Below are 18652 nucleotides of genomic sequence, written 5' to 3' on the forward strand. Positions count from 1 at the left end.
TTTTCTTCGTAGTAGAATACTTTGAAGGTGGAAATCAGTAAAAATGGAAATATTTTTACCGTAGTGGACTACGCGTATTTTTGTATGGGAGCAGACCGGGCGACCGGGTGCGAACATTGCGGCTGGGTTTTTTCGGACTTTTCGAACATAGGGGGAGCGCAACCCTTTATTCTAGGAGTCGAACTAGAGAGATCTACTACCGTCCATTCCATGCGACACCCATGATTGAGTGGTCCATTCGATCACGACCATGCCGTGATTGAATGTGATCCATGCTCCACTTGCGACAATTGGCGCTATATAATGTGATGAGCTGCCACGAAGAGATTGAACCGTCTTCGTCCAACTCTAATCCCAAATTATGAAGGATCTTGATTGCCGATTTGGACATCCAACCCAACCATGAAGCAACTTTTGGCTTTTGGTTCATATAATCATTTTTCAGCTCAAACTTTAACTGATTTTAAGTTAAAATTTTCGACTCCACTTAGATCATGTCGGTACAGTTTGAATGAGGTGGCTTCAAAGTTTAAGATGTTTGGTACGTCAAGTTATTGAACATATTAATAAATTAAGTGATCGATAACTATATAGTTGGATCGATTAGGGATTTACTCATGCTATTATAAAGTTAGACAAGTCGGGCATGATAATAATATCCACCCAAAAAGAAGTATAGCTATAAATTCCAAACTGAATTTGTTTTCCTCCCAATTCAACCTCGAACCCGCCCCTAATAGTGTTCATAAGATTGCTTTTTTCTACCCTCCACCTTTCTACCCTTATTTCCATTCGATTCGATCCCTTAAAGGCTGGCTCCAATAAAAATCAAAACCTAGATCTCTTATCCAAGTAGTAAATTGGTGTATCATAATTAAAATCCCATAGTGAATCTATAGATTCCTTAAAAATATTAGTTCCAAAAGAAAAATAATTTATATAGTGTAGGGTACTTAAATGTTCTGATAACTTAAATTTTGAACATAATTTACCATCACCATGCAGAGACCATGGGAAATAGTCCCAAATAATTCCCACTTCTGCAATTAATAACCATCTTATTATTAATAACAGGAATCCTATTCTACCTAGCTTTTTTTTTCTTTAATTTTTTTAACATTTTTTTCAATACCGCAGATCCACCATGGACTTTGTTTCAATATTTTGGACATGTTCCAAGACTCATGCATTACACGTGGCACAGATAAGAACTTTTCCTTCATTTTTACGTTGTAGGGTACTAACGTATATGCTTAAATCACCTGTCATCCAAGTCAGACCTCGTCAATGGTGTGTGATTTAGAAAAGAAATAAAAGCGTTTACCATCTGTCCGATCATTGACAACCGACCGTTGATCATATAACGGATGACGTTTGGTTGTAGAGGAAACGCCGGACGGAGACAAGAACACCAACGAAATGGCCGTTATTCTTCACCTACTTTGCTTTTCTATTTTTTTCAGAAAAAAAAACTATTTATGACTGGGTGCACGACTGGGTGCGACAAAAAGAGTTTTATTTAACATCCCGCTTCTAAACAAATCTAAAATCCACTGCTACGCGGAGGACAGGAGAGGACATGTCATCGTCATCGAGGATACGATTCTTCTTCGCTCGATCTCGACCGTCGGATTGTTGATCGTCCGCGTTGCGGCAGTTTTCTGTCGCCAGGAGGGAGAGATCTTGACGAGGAGATCTGTTTCTGGACCGTTGGATTGTTGGTGGGCCCACAAATTACGCGGTGCTGATTTTTTTATATACATTCTTTAATCACGGCCGCTGCGGTCCGATTGATGAATGGGAAATTATTATAATTAAGTCTGTTCTTGTCTTATTAAAAGAGTCGGCGAGGCATTAGCCGGCTCCTTGTTATATGGAGGGTTGATTTAAGGTGACATCCAGCTATGGATTCGGTATATCCGCTACAAATTTAGTGCAACTTGTCTTACAATATCATTTTTCGAGGGTTTAAAGATAATATAATTAAAGATCAAAATGATGTCAAAAGAAATAAAAAGAAAATTATAGATAAATATCATTTTCTGATGTTAAAAGCATGGCTATATATATTATTATTAGTAAAAGAACTTACGACATTATCATAAGATAACAACTAAGTTTTGTGATTTGAATATAGAAGTAATTGTTCCGTGTGTCATACACAAGGGTGTACATCACTTGAAGTTGTTATTCACCTGTATGCACATATAGAGTTATAGCACCTCTGAAACATGGATTCAATGTTTGTGGTAATTAATTATGATCATAGCCCTAAGATTTAATGTATCCGTATCGAAGGAGTAACTATGAGCCAATGAAACTAATGACCATTTTAAAAGGAAACATGATCTATCACTTTCCAGTATATAGAATTTATTATATGGAAGCTACACTTGGATCATTCAACTTGGACAAGATATTATATATGGATAACTAGCAAATGCATGGATAAAAATTGCACACTAGGATTTCAACTTTTGCATTTGTTGGGTGTCATCATCAAACTGATTCCACACCGCCCCGGTCACTTGCCACTTGGGATTATAACATCCATCTCCCTTGCCAATTCATAGATAAAGACATGCATATCATAATCATAATGATATTCTTGCCAACTATAATAACACCAAATTTATACTTAACCATGCTTGTGGGTTATTGACACAGATCATACTTGACATCATTTTGAATCCACCAGCTTGATTTGCTTTGCAATATCAGCTTAAGCTCCAACACCAATTATTCCAAACAATCATGTGAAGTTGGTATAAAAATCCTGCATGAAGGATGCCACGTAGCCTCTCGCATAGGAGTGTTAGAATTTTGCCGCGTAGCCTCTCACGTCAGAAGTGTTAGAATTTTGCAGCACAGCGAGTCCTCCCCCTCCATTATCCGCTTTCACTCACCGGGAAACCGATTCCGCTATCAGAATCTTTTTGGTGCTTTGGAGAGAGTGAATCTCAGTCCAGCGATCGCTAGAGAAATAATTGGAATTGCCAATCTTGAATTGCAGATGCTAGATAGAAGCATCGCAATTTGCCTACCGCGCCTAAGCTTTTCCGGAAGCGTTGCTAGAAGCCATTAATTACTCACGCTTATAAGCATTGGAAGGCTTAATTACCGACCCTTATAAGCGTTGGCAGAAGTCAAAACCCGACGACACTTATAAGCGTCGTTGGCTTCCATATAACCCACCCACCCCTACCGACCTCTCCATCAGCCTCAAATCCCTAACCCACCCCGACCGACCCCCTCCCTCAGCCTCTTTCACTGCATCTCAGCTCGAAAGCAGTGCTGCCCCATCAATTGCCACTGATCGACCACCACCTCCACCTCTCTCCATGCCGGTCCCCTTCTCCTCCTCCCTCTCCGCTGGCCTCCTCTTCTTGGCCAACTTCCTCCTCCTATTCTCCTCGTCCTGCCCATACCCACCGCCAATCCGTAGTGTTAGCGGCAGAAGCTCCAGCCGACTGCCCTCCTCCGGCCGATTGCGGATCTCAATCGTCCTACCTTCAGGTGATTTTCTTTTTTTACTTAAGGCATTGTCCTAGTAATACACGCTTAATTGGCAATTGCTCTCCTTTTATTTCTACCGCACAACAAAAAAAATAAACTAAGGAATGTTACTAAATTCAATTATGACCATAAAGTTGCGGAGATAAACAGAAAAGGATGGGCAAATTTCCACCAAGTCACGGGGCCTTTAATTAAGGTTCAAACCTAAGCTATTGTTTTCTTGTGGGCCTAAAGTTCTTACTTTTAGTCTATCTATTTTGTAAAAAAGTAGAGGCATAATGAAGTTTACCACCCCATAATTCGATCATCTATCTCTAATTTTAGAAGAATTAGCCATGCAAGGGTTGGAGACATATGGGAGAGTTTGGTAAAATTTCTAGGGTCCAAGAACAGAAGGTGCAAGAGATTATGATAGGATTTACTATTAAATATTTATGGTGTAGAGGCAAGTTTAGAGATGGTGTGGAGATGTTTGGGATGAAAATGTCCTTAGATATGCTTCTGGAGAGCGGTCAAAAAGAAATTTAATTTGTTACTAGCTAGCACAATTAATTCATCCTCATGAATCAGAGTTGGGTCTGTTAGCTTGAATATATTAACACCAAAACACATTTATATTGAGATAATGTATTGAAGCTTGACACAATGTATTGAGATGTTCTAATATTGTTGAACTCCTCATCAGAAGGCCTTTTAGTTCTCCACATTTGGAGGTGCCAAACATGATTTTTGTACTGAATGCATCTGGCCAGAGTTATTGATTAGCGATCATAGGCATTTTCATATATGTGAAGTTATACATGTGATTCTTATCCTAATTTATCCTCAATGTGTAGTGGTTCAGCTTGAGATAGAGTTTCTTTCTAGAACTTATTGCCCCTCCATTCTATAAATATAGCCTATGGCATTGAGCAAAATAGGAAAGCTAAACATGAGACACATCTTGTAAATCTTTCCTCAACATACAAAGAGAGAAGCAAAAAGAACATAAAATGTGATAAAGGTCCAGCACCTATTTACAAAAATGAAAAATGATATCAAAAAGCGCTAAACCATCATGTATTAGCATTATGTTAGATTAGTTTTACTTTTCCTATATATATTGATTTTGCTAAATTGCTTCAAACAACTTTTCACTTAGTATCTAATTTCATTTATCTTTTGTAGATAAGTCGCAATTCGATCATTATTTTAATATAATGGACAAAAGTTGGTTAAACAAGTCGAGATCTAGTAAAAAATATTTGAATGGAATTCAGAATTTCATTAAATTTGTTTTTGAGATATCTAATATGAACAGAAAAATTTTATGTCCATGTCGAAAATATATAAATTGTTCTTCTCTCACTCCAAAAAATGTTGAAGAACATTTGGTATGGAATAATTTTCTAAAGTGTTATAATGAATGGAAATTTTATGAAGAGTCCATATTGCCGTCTTTATATAACCAACCCTCCTATATAGAAAACACATCTAGTTTTGGATCCAAAAAAAAATTATGTAGGAGAAGATGATATAAGGGGCTTACTCAGAGATGCTTTTGGACATAGTATTGAAAATTTAACAGATTTTAGTGGCGGACAAGAAGCAACTGCAATAGGTAATGAGCGTACAAATACTGATTCTATACATGTTGAGGAACCTATGCATTCTGATATAACATAGATCGGTATCATAACTTGGTAAAAAATTGTGATCAAAAATCATATCCGGATTGTAAGAATTTTACAAAAAATTTTTTTCTTGTGCATTTATTCCATTTGAAATATTTAAATAGATGATCTAGCAAGTCTTTCACTATGTTGCTTCAATTATTAAAGGATGCATTTTCGGAAGGCGTTACTTTGTCATCATCTTCTTATGAAGCCAAAAAATTAGTAAAAGAATTGGATCTTGGATACAAGAAGATACGCAGTTGTCCAAATGATTGTATATTATACTATGGTGAAAATGTGAACCAAGAGTCTTGCCGAATATGTAGATCTTCACGATGGAAAAAACATAAAGAAGACAAGCATGATTTGTTGAATGAAGTGGATGCCTTACGGACTAAGAAAAAACCGGCTAAAGTTTTGAGGTATTTTTCTCTCATACCTAGATTGAAAAAGATGTATGCATCATAGAATATAGCTTCCTTGATGAGATGGCATGATGAAGGTCATACAAAGAATGGAATGTTAAGACATCCAGCAGATAGTTTAGCATGAAAAGCATTTGATGATAGGTATCACGAATTTGCTTCTGATGTTCGCAGTGTTGGACCGGGTTTAGCTACTGATGGGTTTAATCCATTCTGAACGATGAGTTCTATATACAATACTTAGTCGGCTGCTTTGATTCCATATAATTTGCCATCATGGATATGTATGAAACATTCTTCACTCATTCTAGAATGGTTATTCCAGATGATAAGGGCCCAAGTAATGATATTGATGTTTTTCTGCGGCCTTTAATAGAGGAATTGAAATAGTTATGGAAAGGTATTGATGCATTTGATGCTTTCGCTGGCCAAACATTCAAATTGCGTGTAACTCTTATCTGGACTATCAATAATTTTTCCTGCATGTGCTAATTTATTAATTTCTTTTTTCTAAATATTAATATATGACTTTTTTTGAGAGATATAGGACAGGGCTACATCACATATTTCAAAACGTATCAGGAAGACATTATCATCTAGCAAGACCAGTTGTATCGAAGCTCAGGTGTTTGCTGAATCGATAGGCCCGAAGTGTTATGGTCGAGTAAGAGGTTATAGCGTTGGAGTTACCCCCCACTCAGTTGTCTGCAGTGAGCCAATATACTCAAGATGCCAGACAAGATAGTAACACTGCAGAGATTTTTAGTTTAAAAGTAGCGATGGAGGAGATGAGGCAGAGCTATCATACGGAGATGAAGCGATAAGGCAGAGCTATCATACGAAGATGGAGCGATAAGGTAGAGCTATCATCCAGATACGGAAGAGTTGAGGCAGAGCCATCAAACAAAGATACAAGTTTTAAGGGCTCGGTTTAACCAGATTTCAGCTATAGATTTGTCCCTCCTCGGATAAATAACTATATCTATTTGAATATTTTACATAATTATTATGTATTTTTGTGTGAGCTTAATGATTTTTGTATTCTTAACTTCTAAAGTTTCTTTTTTTTTTTGATATTTCATTTACTCGTAAAGATGGTGATGATGATGCCATCGACCCTGATACCTCATAGACTATTTATTTAGTTATATATGTATATTTTTTTATGTTTTCGAAGCATATTGTAAATGTAAATTGATAATGTAAATGTAATCATATTTGACAATATAATTTTTTCGAATAATCCGTTTGATTGTAATATGTGACTTTTGTTATTAATGTGTTTGGTAAATGTATACAAAATTTTTAATTTTTTAAATATATATATTTTTTAAAAAAATACTCCAACAATGCTTTAAAGCATTGTTAAAAGACTAACTACTGATATTATTAAGCGTCGACGTAAGCCAAAACACTACGCTTATTAGCGTCGGTAGCTGCCAACACTAATAAGCATTGGCAAAAGCATCGGTAATTGCCGATGCTTGTCCAATGCTTATATCGCCGACGCTTTTATGATGCTTTAAAAAGCATTGGCAATAAAAATACCGACGCTTATAAGCATCGGTATATGAATTAAAAAGTGTGAGAAAATTTCCTTTTTGTTGTTGTGAATATTTCCTCAAAAGAAGTGTATGCATGAAGCTATTTAGAAAACAAGTAGTAAGTGCACATATAACTCCATGAACCCATGCTGCATGGTGGAAATCACTATTCCAGTGGATAATAGAGCAGGGTGTGAATTTTTATCCAACATGCAGTCTCTTGATCAATGATACAAACAAAGCCTTACCATTTAAATAGATCATTGCAATATACAAGGGATCCTTTTCTCTCTCTCTCTCTCCCTCCTTTCTTTTAATGAATCGAGCCAAAGTGATTCCAATGTCATGGCAAGCAGCACAAGAAATGCCCATGCTTGGCTGGATGAGCTGATCTCTAGAGTATAGAGAAAAATTAGGTGGGCAAGGAAAGGTTCAGATTGGATCAAAATGATATGGAAAGGTGTTGACCTTGACCTTCAACCAACACTCGTTTAGATTAATCTTTCGAAGGTCTATTTAAATAATTAGGCTGAAAATCATATTGGATTCATGGATTACATCAGTGCAACCAATAAGACCATAGAATTACAGACTAGGCTAGGCCCATGCTCATAAATATCTAGAAATAATTTTAGAGTGGACCCAGCCGAATTTCATAGAAAGAAAAAGAAAAAGGCCAGCCTTTGTCAAATGGCACTAAAAACTGTTATCTATTAACATGCTAGTTAAAAGTCTAATAGGAGAGTCATCCATGCAAATAAAGTATGCGTATACACATAGTTGACAAGAGACTAGATTATCAACTATAGTTTTTTTTAAAAAAATTAGTAGATTAACAATATGTTGGCAACTTATGTGCTCAAGTAAGGAAAATCATGGATCCCTACTATTATAATGCAAACAAACTGCTTCTATAACATCATCAGCAATCCTTTTCTAAACATAATACTATTTTTAATAATAATAATATGTATGTATGTATGTATGTATATGTATAAGTATTTGTTTAAAAGTAATAAAAAGGAGTCCACCAACTAAAATGACATTTTATACCACCCATGCTTTCCCTCGCTCGTCCCGGCCTCTTCCAGGGCTGCGCAAAGATTTCTCCGGTAGTCCAAGGAGTCGAATTATCGCAAGAGACAAACCGACCTCCTCCATGCGTAGTTGAACGAACCTCCATTATGGATTAAAAGCCAACCTTGGCGCCCTCGCCGCCAATGACCGGGTCCAACCAGGCATCCATGACACCACCCGAGGAAACGGTCAATATCGTAGAAAAGCGGCCGACGACTGCGACGAGGCGGGAATTGGAGCAAAGCAGGGACATACTCTCTCTCTCCAATGGCGACGGCAGCGAACGCCTGTGGTGCACCTAACCAGTCCGAAGTGCCGCCCCTCGTGCACGCCGAAGGGGTCGCGGCGCCGTTGGGGAATTCCCACAAACACCTCAAGCGCAAGTCCAGGGGTCTTCTTCTTGGACGTGAACCCCTCTGCTGCGAGGAAGTTGAGCCCAGCCTCCGCTCTTTCACTCGCTGGCTCGCACTTTTCTTCGACCAAGTCAGCCTCGGCGATCGCGTCATTGCTGTAAGCCCGCCAACCTTGTCTAAGTTTTTCATTGGAACGCGCAGAATGATAGCTCGAGAACCTAATTTTCAATAAAGATTGTTGCTTGATAGGTGTTGGATGGGGAAGAGGGGAATGAGTACAGAAGTCAGCTGCTAGGAGGGTTTTGAGGGAATTTTTGGCACCGCGCACAGTTGTCGGAATGGTTTTGCCGCACAGCTGCTAGAATGGTTTTGAGGCTATGGAAGTCGTCATGAGTTTGAGGAGGAGGAACTTATCGGTGCTAAGATCGCCAAAACTGCAGCCAAGGAGCGTGGCCCATGGTAGTGGTATGATGATTGTAGTGGTGGCCACACAGTTGTGAGGGGTGGCCATGGTGGCGATGCCACAGAGGAGCGGAGATGAGCAGCGGTGAGTGAAGTCATGGTGAGGGAGTGGTAGCCCACAATTGAACAAGGTCAGTTATTTGCTAATTAGATCTTGGGTACTTATACAAGATTAAAGAATCCAAATAATAACTTACAGCTAGCTTTTTGGGCGAGATTTTGAGTTATTACAAATGGTATTAGAGTAGATCCATTGAGGCTAACCACGGATCGATCGTAGTGCTTGTAGTTAGATTTCAATAGATTTGAATCCTTAGCATGACGAGGATGTCAGGGCTTGAATGAGAAGGAGGAATATATGAGAATCCATGCAGCGTGTGTTTAGTCCCACATCGATTATTTGTTGGGTAGATCTTGGGTACTCATACAAGATCTAAGAATCCAAATAATATTTTTTGGTTAGCCATTTTGGGTGAGATTTTAGCTTGTTATAAATGGTATAGAACAGACGTGATTCATAACCTATATGGACTAGAGTACACAACGATCATGAACTACGATTGTTCAGAAACTAGTTCAATGTGTCCGGTACAATTCAACCTGACCAAATCAGTCAGCTTGGCAGTCAAAGGGATCAGATATTTGGAGATGGGTGCCAGGAGTTCCAAATTTGGAATTTAAATACGGCGGGCCAATGACGTTCGGCTTATGGCCCTATGGGCTCAAGGGTCTTTTGGACTTTGTTAGGTTAATAATTTTACTGGGCTTGATCGCGCTTTCTTCGTAGTTTGGGTCACGTATCTCGTTTGGTCTAGCTTTGGACTGTTGGTTGCTTGGGCTTCTTGCCTCCCCTTTCTTCTCCTTGTTTTCTTTTCATTCTTCCACGTTCTCTTTTCTTGGCCTCGGCTCGTACTTCATTTCATTTATCAATGAATGTTGCCATGGGTCCCTGCTGTTTTGCTCCAAGAAAAAGAAAAATTTCAGCATATGTTTCCTAGAGGCGTTCTTCTATATTGACTTGTCCTTTCATAGAGAATTTAAACCTGTTCCTGGCATCAAGCACATCATTTTTTATCAAAGGCATCCTGGACATCTGATTATCAAAAACACCAGTCGATGAGTTATTAATTATGTGCATTCATCTATCTTCCAAATAACTTAGGCATCTCTTTTTGGTCTTCTCCCATATACTACTGAGCAGTGAATCCATGTTTTGCACTGGGACCATCTTCACAGGACACATTCCTTTTAAAAGGCTTTGTTTCGTTTTTGTATTGCATTTTGACCAGGCTAATGGGATCTCTTGCACCATCTAGCTTTCAGAAGCATCTGTAATCTAACAAAGCTTCTATTGTATCTATGAAACGAATTGAGCAGGAGGAACTTGGTAATCTTATCTTTTTTGCGAGCATAGGTTTGGTTAACCTTTTTCTTTTGATTGTAGCGTGCATTTGCTGCTATACCTCGTTTTCTTTGATTCCTGTTGGTCCCACAAAACTAAGGTTATCGGTGCATATTCTGAGCTTGGAATTCACATAAAAACTCATTTCATATGCTGTATAATTCCCAATTGTCACATTCCTCTGGAGTCGATCCAGGCTGCAGCCTAAAGGGAGCAGGTCTAAATCTCTGGTCTTTTACGAATGGCCTTCAATTCAATCCAAGTTTAATATGTGGGAATCTGCTCAAAATTCATCAGGTGAAGCTGTGAATTTATCATAATAGCGTTGGCCAATATCTAATGGGTGTTATCTATTACATTTTGGATAATCTCAACACAATCTAGTGCTAAAATTCTTATGATTTTTTTTTTATAGACCTGGTAGATAACGAGTTATACAATGTGTGGTGATCATCTTCCTCACGTAGTGTCACAACCCAGGACCTCATCCAAAATAGCTAGCCGGAAGATATTATTTGAATTCTTGGATCGTAACGTCCTCGTTAGACTAAGGATTCAAATCCATTCAAATCTAATCACAAACACCACGATCAGCTCGTGGTCAGCCCCAATGGATCTGTGTTGTAGTGTCCTCTAGTCCACATAAGTTATGGATTGGATCCATTTTGATACTATTTATAACAATACAAAATCTCACCCAAAATGGCTAATCAGAAGGTATTATTTGGATTTCTTGATCCTATATAAGTACCTAAAATCTCTTCGGTGAATAACCGATGTGGGACTAAACATACGCCCATAAGGGTCCTCACACCTAACTAGCATGCAAATCCGAATCTCTGTTTCAACTGCTATAATGCTTGATCAACTTAATAAGCTAATACTTTCATATCAGTGTCATCCATAATTTAAGGGGGAAAGAGAAAAAGAAGCAAAGTAGTCTCTAAGATTGCACTAATACTAGTTCATTAACACGATAATGATAACCATAACCTCAAGCTCGCATCAATTCCCAAAGAGCTCTCATCAAACGAAGGCATAAATTAAGCTAAAGAAAGCGGGACGGGCATCCCACGTTCCATCCGTCCATGCCACGTACGGATCTCAACCCAAGAGTTCCTCCTCCTTGTGGGTCTCGATGACGACGTCGGACTTGGGGTAGGCGACGCAGGTCAGCACGAAGCGCTGCCCGATCTGGTCGTCGGTGAGGTAGCTGCCTTCGGACTGGTCCACCTCGCCGGCGACTATCTTGCCGGCGCACGACGAGCAGGAGCCCGCCCGGCACGAGTACGGGAGGTCGAAGGCCAGCTCTTCCCCCATGTCAAGGATATAGACGTCGTCGGGGCACTCGAACACCTGCTCGCCCTCCGGCGTTATCAGCTTCACATTGTAGGTTGCCATGGCGGTCACCCTTCCCCGGCCGGCCTCCAGCCCGAACAGCGCCCAACCGGCGCGCGGCAGGGCGCTCCGCAGGCTCACCGTCCTCGGCCCGGCATCGAGCCGCCGGACGAAGCGCGTGCCGAGGGTTGCGCTTGAAAGAGCTGTGTTTGCTGCAGCTGATGCCATCGGAAACGGCAAAGATGAATTGAGAGAGAGGGCTTAGCAGAGGAGATAGATGGTGTCTTACGAAATATTATAAGGTGGAGAGAACGGGCAGCGTGGATGTTATCTTGACTCGTGGTCGAGAATTTGCGGCAGCTTATCTCTAGTTTGTAAGGTGGTGAGGGAGGAGTCCGGCAAGATCTGATTTGATGGTCATCATTAACATGGCAATTTAGGACCCAATCCATCCACTCATTTTACAAATAATCTGCTTTAAATAAATTTCAATTTGATATAAATGAATTTAGATCATCTATTTATTAAATGAGTTACGAATCCGTTTAATCTATTTTGACCCATCTAATAATTAGATCAGATTACACCATTTAATCTATTTAAAATTTATTTAATTTGTTTATAATTCTGCTTAATGTGATTTTGATCTATTTAATCTGCCCCACTTAATCTTTTTAGCTTGTTTAATTTTATTTAATATGTTAAAAACCTATTTAATACATTTATTCTATTAACCTGACTAAGTCTGTTTAATAAATGGACCATGTGGATTGAATCAAATAATTATCTATTTAATAAATTAATTAATTTTAAATATAAAATTTTGATCTGTTTAATAAATAAATTGAATTTATCTTGATGAATTTTTAATCTAATCCGCATCAAGTAGAATTTTTAATCTAATCTGCATCTGATCCGATCGAGTTGCCACCCTAGCGATCGTGGCATGATGGGATGAGGGTGTACAAAATCTAGCAGAGGGGTTTGGGTTTGCTCTTAAATGCATAACCAAGCTCTTGTCTATATGATAACGTATTTCAAAAGTGATGAAAAGCAATTATTTTAATAACCAAAAAGTGATTATGTGTGGAGTACCATTTGACTAGTAAGCGCCAGCTACCGGTCACCGATATTATATTTCCTTTTCTTTGATACATTTTTTGTCTTAAATATTTTGATTTCTATACAATATTAATAAATAGTGTTCACAACAACTTGAAATGTGAAATACGAAGATAAAATGCATATGCCGACATATGTGAGATTCCTACGAGGACATAATAATGATGTACTGCAAATTACCATTGAAACTCATACTTTGGTATCAACGTAATTCTAATGCCATACAGTATGTTTATTAGATAAGGATTTCAACTTGATTCTTTCTAATGGTTAGTTCAAGTTAGCAGGTTAATGGTTTAAGATTGCCATGCCTTGGTGCGTCGGTCACCCTGGAATCATGGCTAGGCTGAGGAATTATATTTTACACTTTGTGCATCGCATAGTTATACACATCAATAATCACCATCCCCCACCTCCTGGCCACCTTAAGGTGAACTTTGATGGTAGCGCATTGGTAGAAGGAGACAGAAGAGGGACTGGATTTGTGATCCGAGATCATAATTCCACACTAGTTGCGGCAGGCGGGCGACGCACTTGTGACATAACAGCTATTGGAGCCGAGCTCAGGGTTGCATGGGAGGGAGTCACATATGCAAGGAGGATTCTAGGGGCGGACTGCCTCATCCTAGAGGGAGACTCTACTACGGTGACGGAGTGGATTCGTGATGTCAGGCGCCAGGGAGACGATTACCCTATACTCAGGGACATCCAGAGGCTGGTAGCGGGCTGCCGGTCGTTTCAGGTTGCCCATATATTTCGGAAGGCGAACAAGGCTGCAGACTAAGCCGCCTTCTTTGCTGCTTACCATGCATGAGAGGTTTTATGGATTGAGCTAGATTTTGTTTCTTTTTCTTTATGTCGCTTTCTTTTTTCGATGCTGAGGGTAGTGTTCATGCCAAACTAATATGAACTACCATTGTACCAAAATAATAATAATAATAATCACAGTTGCCCGTTCTTTTAGCAATGCACCGACATCATGCATGGTCACATGGTGCATGCATTGTGGGGGTATAATTTCTCTTTAGTTAGGGACTAATAGGGTTAGACTACTACAGCTAGTTCCAGTGTCAAAGGTGATGACACGTAGGGTTTTGGTTCGGAGTCTATAGATTGATGGCTCTTCAAGGGAGGGCCACTAAAATTTACTTGGTGAGGCTGGAATTGTGGCGGACACATGCCATCTTACATTTGGTTATTGTTGATTGAATTGGGAACCATGGAAAGTGTGTGTGATGATGGATTGCGAGCCATACAAAACGTGTGTTTAGTGTGTGACATGGACAAGCGTTACTCCTCAAATTACAGACCAGATATTGAAGTCATGCATTTCCTTGCCACATTTTACATCAGCTAGAGCCAATTGCTATGTGATGTGCCATGTAAGTAGATTTTCAAGAATAGAATGAAATGCAATAATTAATGTAAGATTTAGAATATCTTGGAAGCATAAGCATAAACATAAAGGATAAGAGCACCAACTAGTGAGATTTAAATACTATTGGCTACCATATAAATAGTTTGTGGACTCCTGTACTCACTTGATCAGTCATATTTATATGGAGAGTACGACCATTTTTAAAGGCTTGCCACTGGATATTTTAGACTACGCCTCCAGAATTGTAGTGGAAAGGCCAAACAAAGCAGCAAGCAGAACAAATTTAAAGAAGCAAATGAATACTTAATATGTTATCACTCAAAACAAGATTATAAAGGGACTAATTTGAGGATATTTAATACTTAATATTTGACTCTTGGGTATTTGGACTTCATTTAATATGACTTTTTTCCTTCATGCCTATTTGAATTTCCAAAGTAATTCCTCCAGAAATTGGCAACTCTTCATTTATCCTATTTACAATACTTCAGTGACTCTTCGTTAACTGCATCTAGATTTCCATCAGTAACTCTTAGTTTATAAATATCTAGCTAAATACATAACAAAATTATACAAAAATTAAAATATATATATACTAATAACCATTCAAGCACAATAACTCAACAGTTTATACAATCGCATTCAATATAAAGAGTCCTAGATCAGCTCCAATTTGGGATTGAATTGGACGAGTCTAGTCTGCTATCAGGTTGTTCGTGTATTATAGGTTGATTAATGATTCAACGGCAAGTGCAAGGTTTATATTCTGTATAATCCTAGCTCCATTCAACCATCCATTGCCTCGTACTGTAAGAATAACTAGTGATCGAATATCGAACTTCTCTAATTCCATCCCAAACTAGAAAGCACTCAAACTTCCATCTAAAATTGCTTCGACCAAATTTATTGTTGACCATATTAGACTTTATGTGGTCTAGCAATAGCTCATGTTTTATAGAACCAAGATTTTAGGGCTGAGTTATAAAGTATAGCTAACTAAAGTAGACTTATTGAAAAATATGGTCATTATAAAGGTCTCCAAGCCTGATTTAAACCTAGCATACAATTATAAACACAATTTAAAATTGCATTATTATTGTATTTATAATTGATTTAAGCCTGAATAGACACTCAATTCCATAATTTCTAAGATGAATATAACTCGGGTTGAATTCTGGAAAATAATTTTGGGTTTTACTTTTGCTGGCTTGAGTTAGGTTGGGCTATGTCCTGTAAGGATCTAACTTCAGCTTTGAAGATTAAGAGGAAGGCGAAGTAAAGCATCCAAATCTTCGACCTAAGTGTTGCTAAAACATTAAATATGGTTGAAGTTTACTAAGCTTGCAATCAAGTTGAGTTTCGATCAAGAGAAGCATGACTTGAACTTGACCCTTTTTTTTTGCTTTTTATCCCTGGCTCATGACTTCAACTCATTTACTATAGAGTTAGGTTCATAGAAAATTTTCTCGACCCATCAAGTCACTTGAGCTAAACCAAGATAAGCACGACTTGTACCTAACCAATATATTTGGTCTGGGCTGGGTCGGTGCTAGGTTTGGATTTAGTACCAAGATAAAAGGAAAAGGATGATTTTTTCGAAGGAAGGAGAAAATCAAAAAAAGTGAACCAGTGCATTTTGCTATAAATAAACAATTGTTGAACCTTAATTCAGCTTTCAACCTACAAATAAATAACCACAGTACGCATCCTACAAGCCCAAACATGGCAAGAAGTTGGTGATGGCTCATTCTGGGCCATAGTGTGTAGTAGGCCCCAATACGCATCCTATAAACAAGTCCACTGGGCTTGTATGGTAGACCCAGTTGTCCTGTACCATTTGCAGGCCTAATCTTGCAAAATTACAGCTCATACCAGCCCAATCTGTTCCAAAGAACGAACTATGTTTGGTTTAGCCTACCCAGTGGACTGTTGACTGGACCTGGACTAGGCCTGGCCCAGTGGCATTTTCCCATTGGGGCAGTGGGCTTGATAGTAGGCTGGGCCTCAAAGAAAGGATCTTATTGGAAGTGTTCGAGTCAAAACAGGCCAATTGGGCTCTGCTAAGGGATTAGGTAATTGGGTTTGCAAAATATCTGTCCTTAGTTAATTCAGACTTTGATTAAGACCCACCAAAGTCAAATTTGAAGCCTCACCATGACAACAGGGTTAGGTCAGATTAGAGAAATCCTTCTTGGATCTGCAACAAGGACTTAGATACCCTGCTGACGTGTTAGGCCCCAAGTTCGCGATCACGCTTTTGCCAACCAATAGAAAACTGCCACAACATCAGCAGCAGGGTGTTGTTGTCGGAGATAAGGCTGCGGAGTCCGGCCTAGAAGCAAATCAGGTTGGTCAATTCACATGGTCGACCGACTTTAATTTGCGATACCATAACATATAACTCTGTTTAATGAACGAGATTCGAAAGATAGATAAAAGCTATCGAAACATAACAAGCAACAGATAGACCTATTCTTTGGAAAACGACGATGGTGATGGTGACAATGGTAATAGCGTAGCTTACACGGCAAATTGCATTTCCATTTCTAACAGGGAGATCTGCATCACAATTTGGCTTCTTATTGAATTTAACAAGATAAGTACTTGTTGTACTTTTGATTCTAGGGTCATGGATCATGGTGCTGCTGCAACTGGTCCCAACAGGGAATGCACCATCTTCAACCCTCAAGCCATCTCGGAAAATGTTAGTATTGAGATTGCAGGAGGATAGGTTTAAGAAGCCTACTAATAAGACCATTATTGTAACCTAAGTGGGAAGTGCAACACTTCAAGATAACCGAAAGGCTCTCAAAATGTACAAAATATAAGTGGAGGACATGCTTGGCTAGAAGCTCGAACCGAGTAATTATACCTAGTACCATGGTTTGAGTATGTGAATTCGAGGCCAATTTGACTTCCTACATAGGATCACATATATCAACAATTGTAATGATGCCATTGCTTCTATTCCAATGAGGAAAATCATTGAACCAATAGATAGACATGCAACCTAAAGCTAGTTGTTTGCTAATGTTTCTTGGGATGCTTCTTAAATTCCTTAGGACTTCTATGAAATCCGTTCGATTCATATATCAGCGCGCCTAATAATAATCACAATCTGTGCATAAACAATTGTGTTCCTTTTGATGTTCCTCTATATGCACAATGATAATTTCCTATTCTATTAAAGTAAAATAATTATATTAATAGAATATAATTATATTAGATCCTTTGGAATAGCAACATGCTTGACAAGCATCAAAATCTGCCAGTCATTTCCTGAAAAAAGAACAACAATTTAGGGACTCGATTGGATCGTGGAAAAAGAAGAGAAAAACATATGGTCAATAAAAAAACGAAGAAAAATCTCTTATTTGGTTGGAGGTTTCAAAAGAGAGAAATGGAAAAGTAGCATTCCCATGGAAATAAGATTCTTATATTTCATAAAAAAGAAAAACCTATGAGAAACATAGAAAAGCTACTTGTCCCTCGGTTGGAAATTAAAATCTTTTTTTTCTTTTTCAAAACTATCTTTAAGCCATCAAAATCTATAGATAAGGTCTTTCTCTTTATTAATGGTATAATAAATATTTTGCATAACTTTTATAGAAAAATAGATGCTCAATTAAATATAAGCCACTCTGCAATGTACCACTTTTTCATTGTTAACCAAATATGGCAAAACTATTTTTCTTAGAAATCAGCTTTTTAGAAAAAAATATTTCAGTGAAAAAAAAAAATTTACTAATCAAACGAATCTTAGATGTCATGACACTATTAGCCATGCCTCATGCAAAAATCAATTCATGGTGACGAAACTCAACAAATTTTTACCTATCTTATCCAAGAAAAAAAAAAAGAAGAAAGAATAATTTTTACCTGCAACCGGTGAGAACTCAAAGCTGTAAGATGACTTAATCTAAACAGTCATGTCGTGCGGAAAAAGAGTTAGGAATCTAAGATTAGATAAAGAAGACCAAACAAAAGTGATACAGAAAGGGCATCTCCAATCCTTGGAACCCAAGGCCTGAAACCAGGAACTTTAGTCTCGCCCTGCATTTAGTACACCAAACTCCACTAGAAGCCAAGAAAAAAACCGGCGACGTGCTTCGGTTTTGCTCTGCCTGAAAGCTACCTTCAGCATTTTCTTGGTGTATATGTGTGACATAAAGGACGAAGATAAAAGAAGAGAAAAAGTCTTCGCTTACATGTTATATCCACTTGTTATTAAAGAGTCTGATGATCAGGTGAGCAAAATAATTTTTCCATTCCGTGACAGGGTTTCCAACATCTCTCATCCATTTCTCTACCTACCAGCTTTTCATATATATGTCCATGTGTATTATTTCTTATTGATTCTCCTTTCAAACAACTATTCTT

At 38.4% G+C, this 18652-nt stretch overlaps 1 protein-coding gene across 1 annotated transcript; it reads right to left on the bottom strand.

Moving 5' to 3' along the window:
* Positions 1-11359: 11359 nt before the first annotated feature.
* LOC103702636 (ferredoxin-like) lies at positions 11360-12113 on the bottom strand. Its single transcript, XM_008785144.6, has one exon. The coding sequence runs from the start codon at positions 11998-12000 to the stop codon at positions 11539-11541; it is 462 nt and encodes a 153-aa protein (XP_008783366.2). The 5' UTR covers positions 12001-12113; the 3' UTR covers positions 11360-11538.
* Between the last annotated feature and the right edge of the window lie 6539 nt (positions 12114-18652).

Source organism: Phoenix dactylifera, chromosome 2 (genome assembly GCF_051530095.1).
Source record: "Phoenix dactylifera cultivar Ajwa chromosome 2, Ajwa_hap1_PhDact_Kaust_v1.1, whole genome shotgun sequence".
NCBI classification, from domain to species: domain Eukaryota; kingdom Viridiplantae; phylum Streptophyta; class Magnoliopsida; order Arecales; family Arecaceae; genus Phoenix; species Phoenix dactylifera.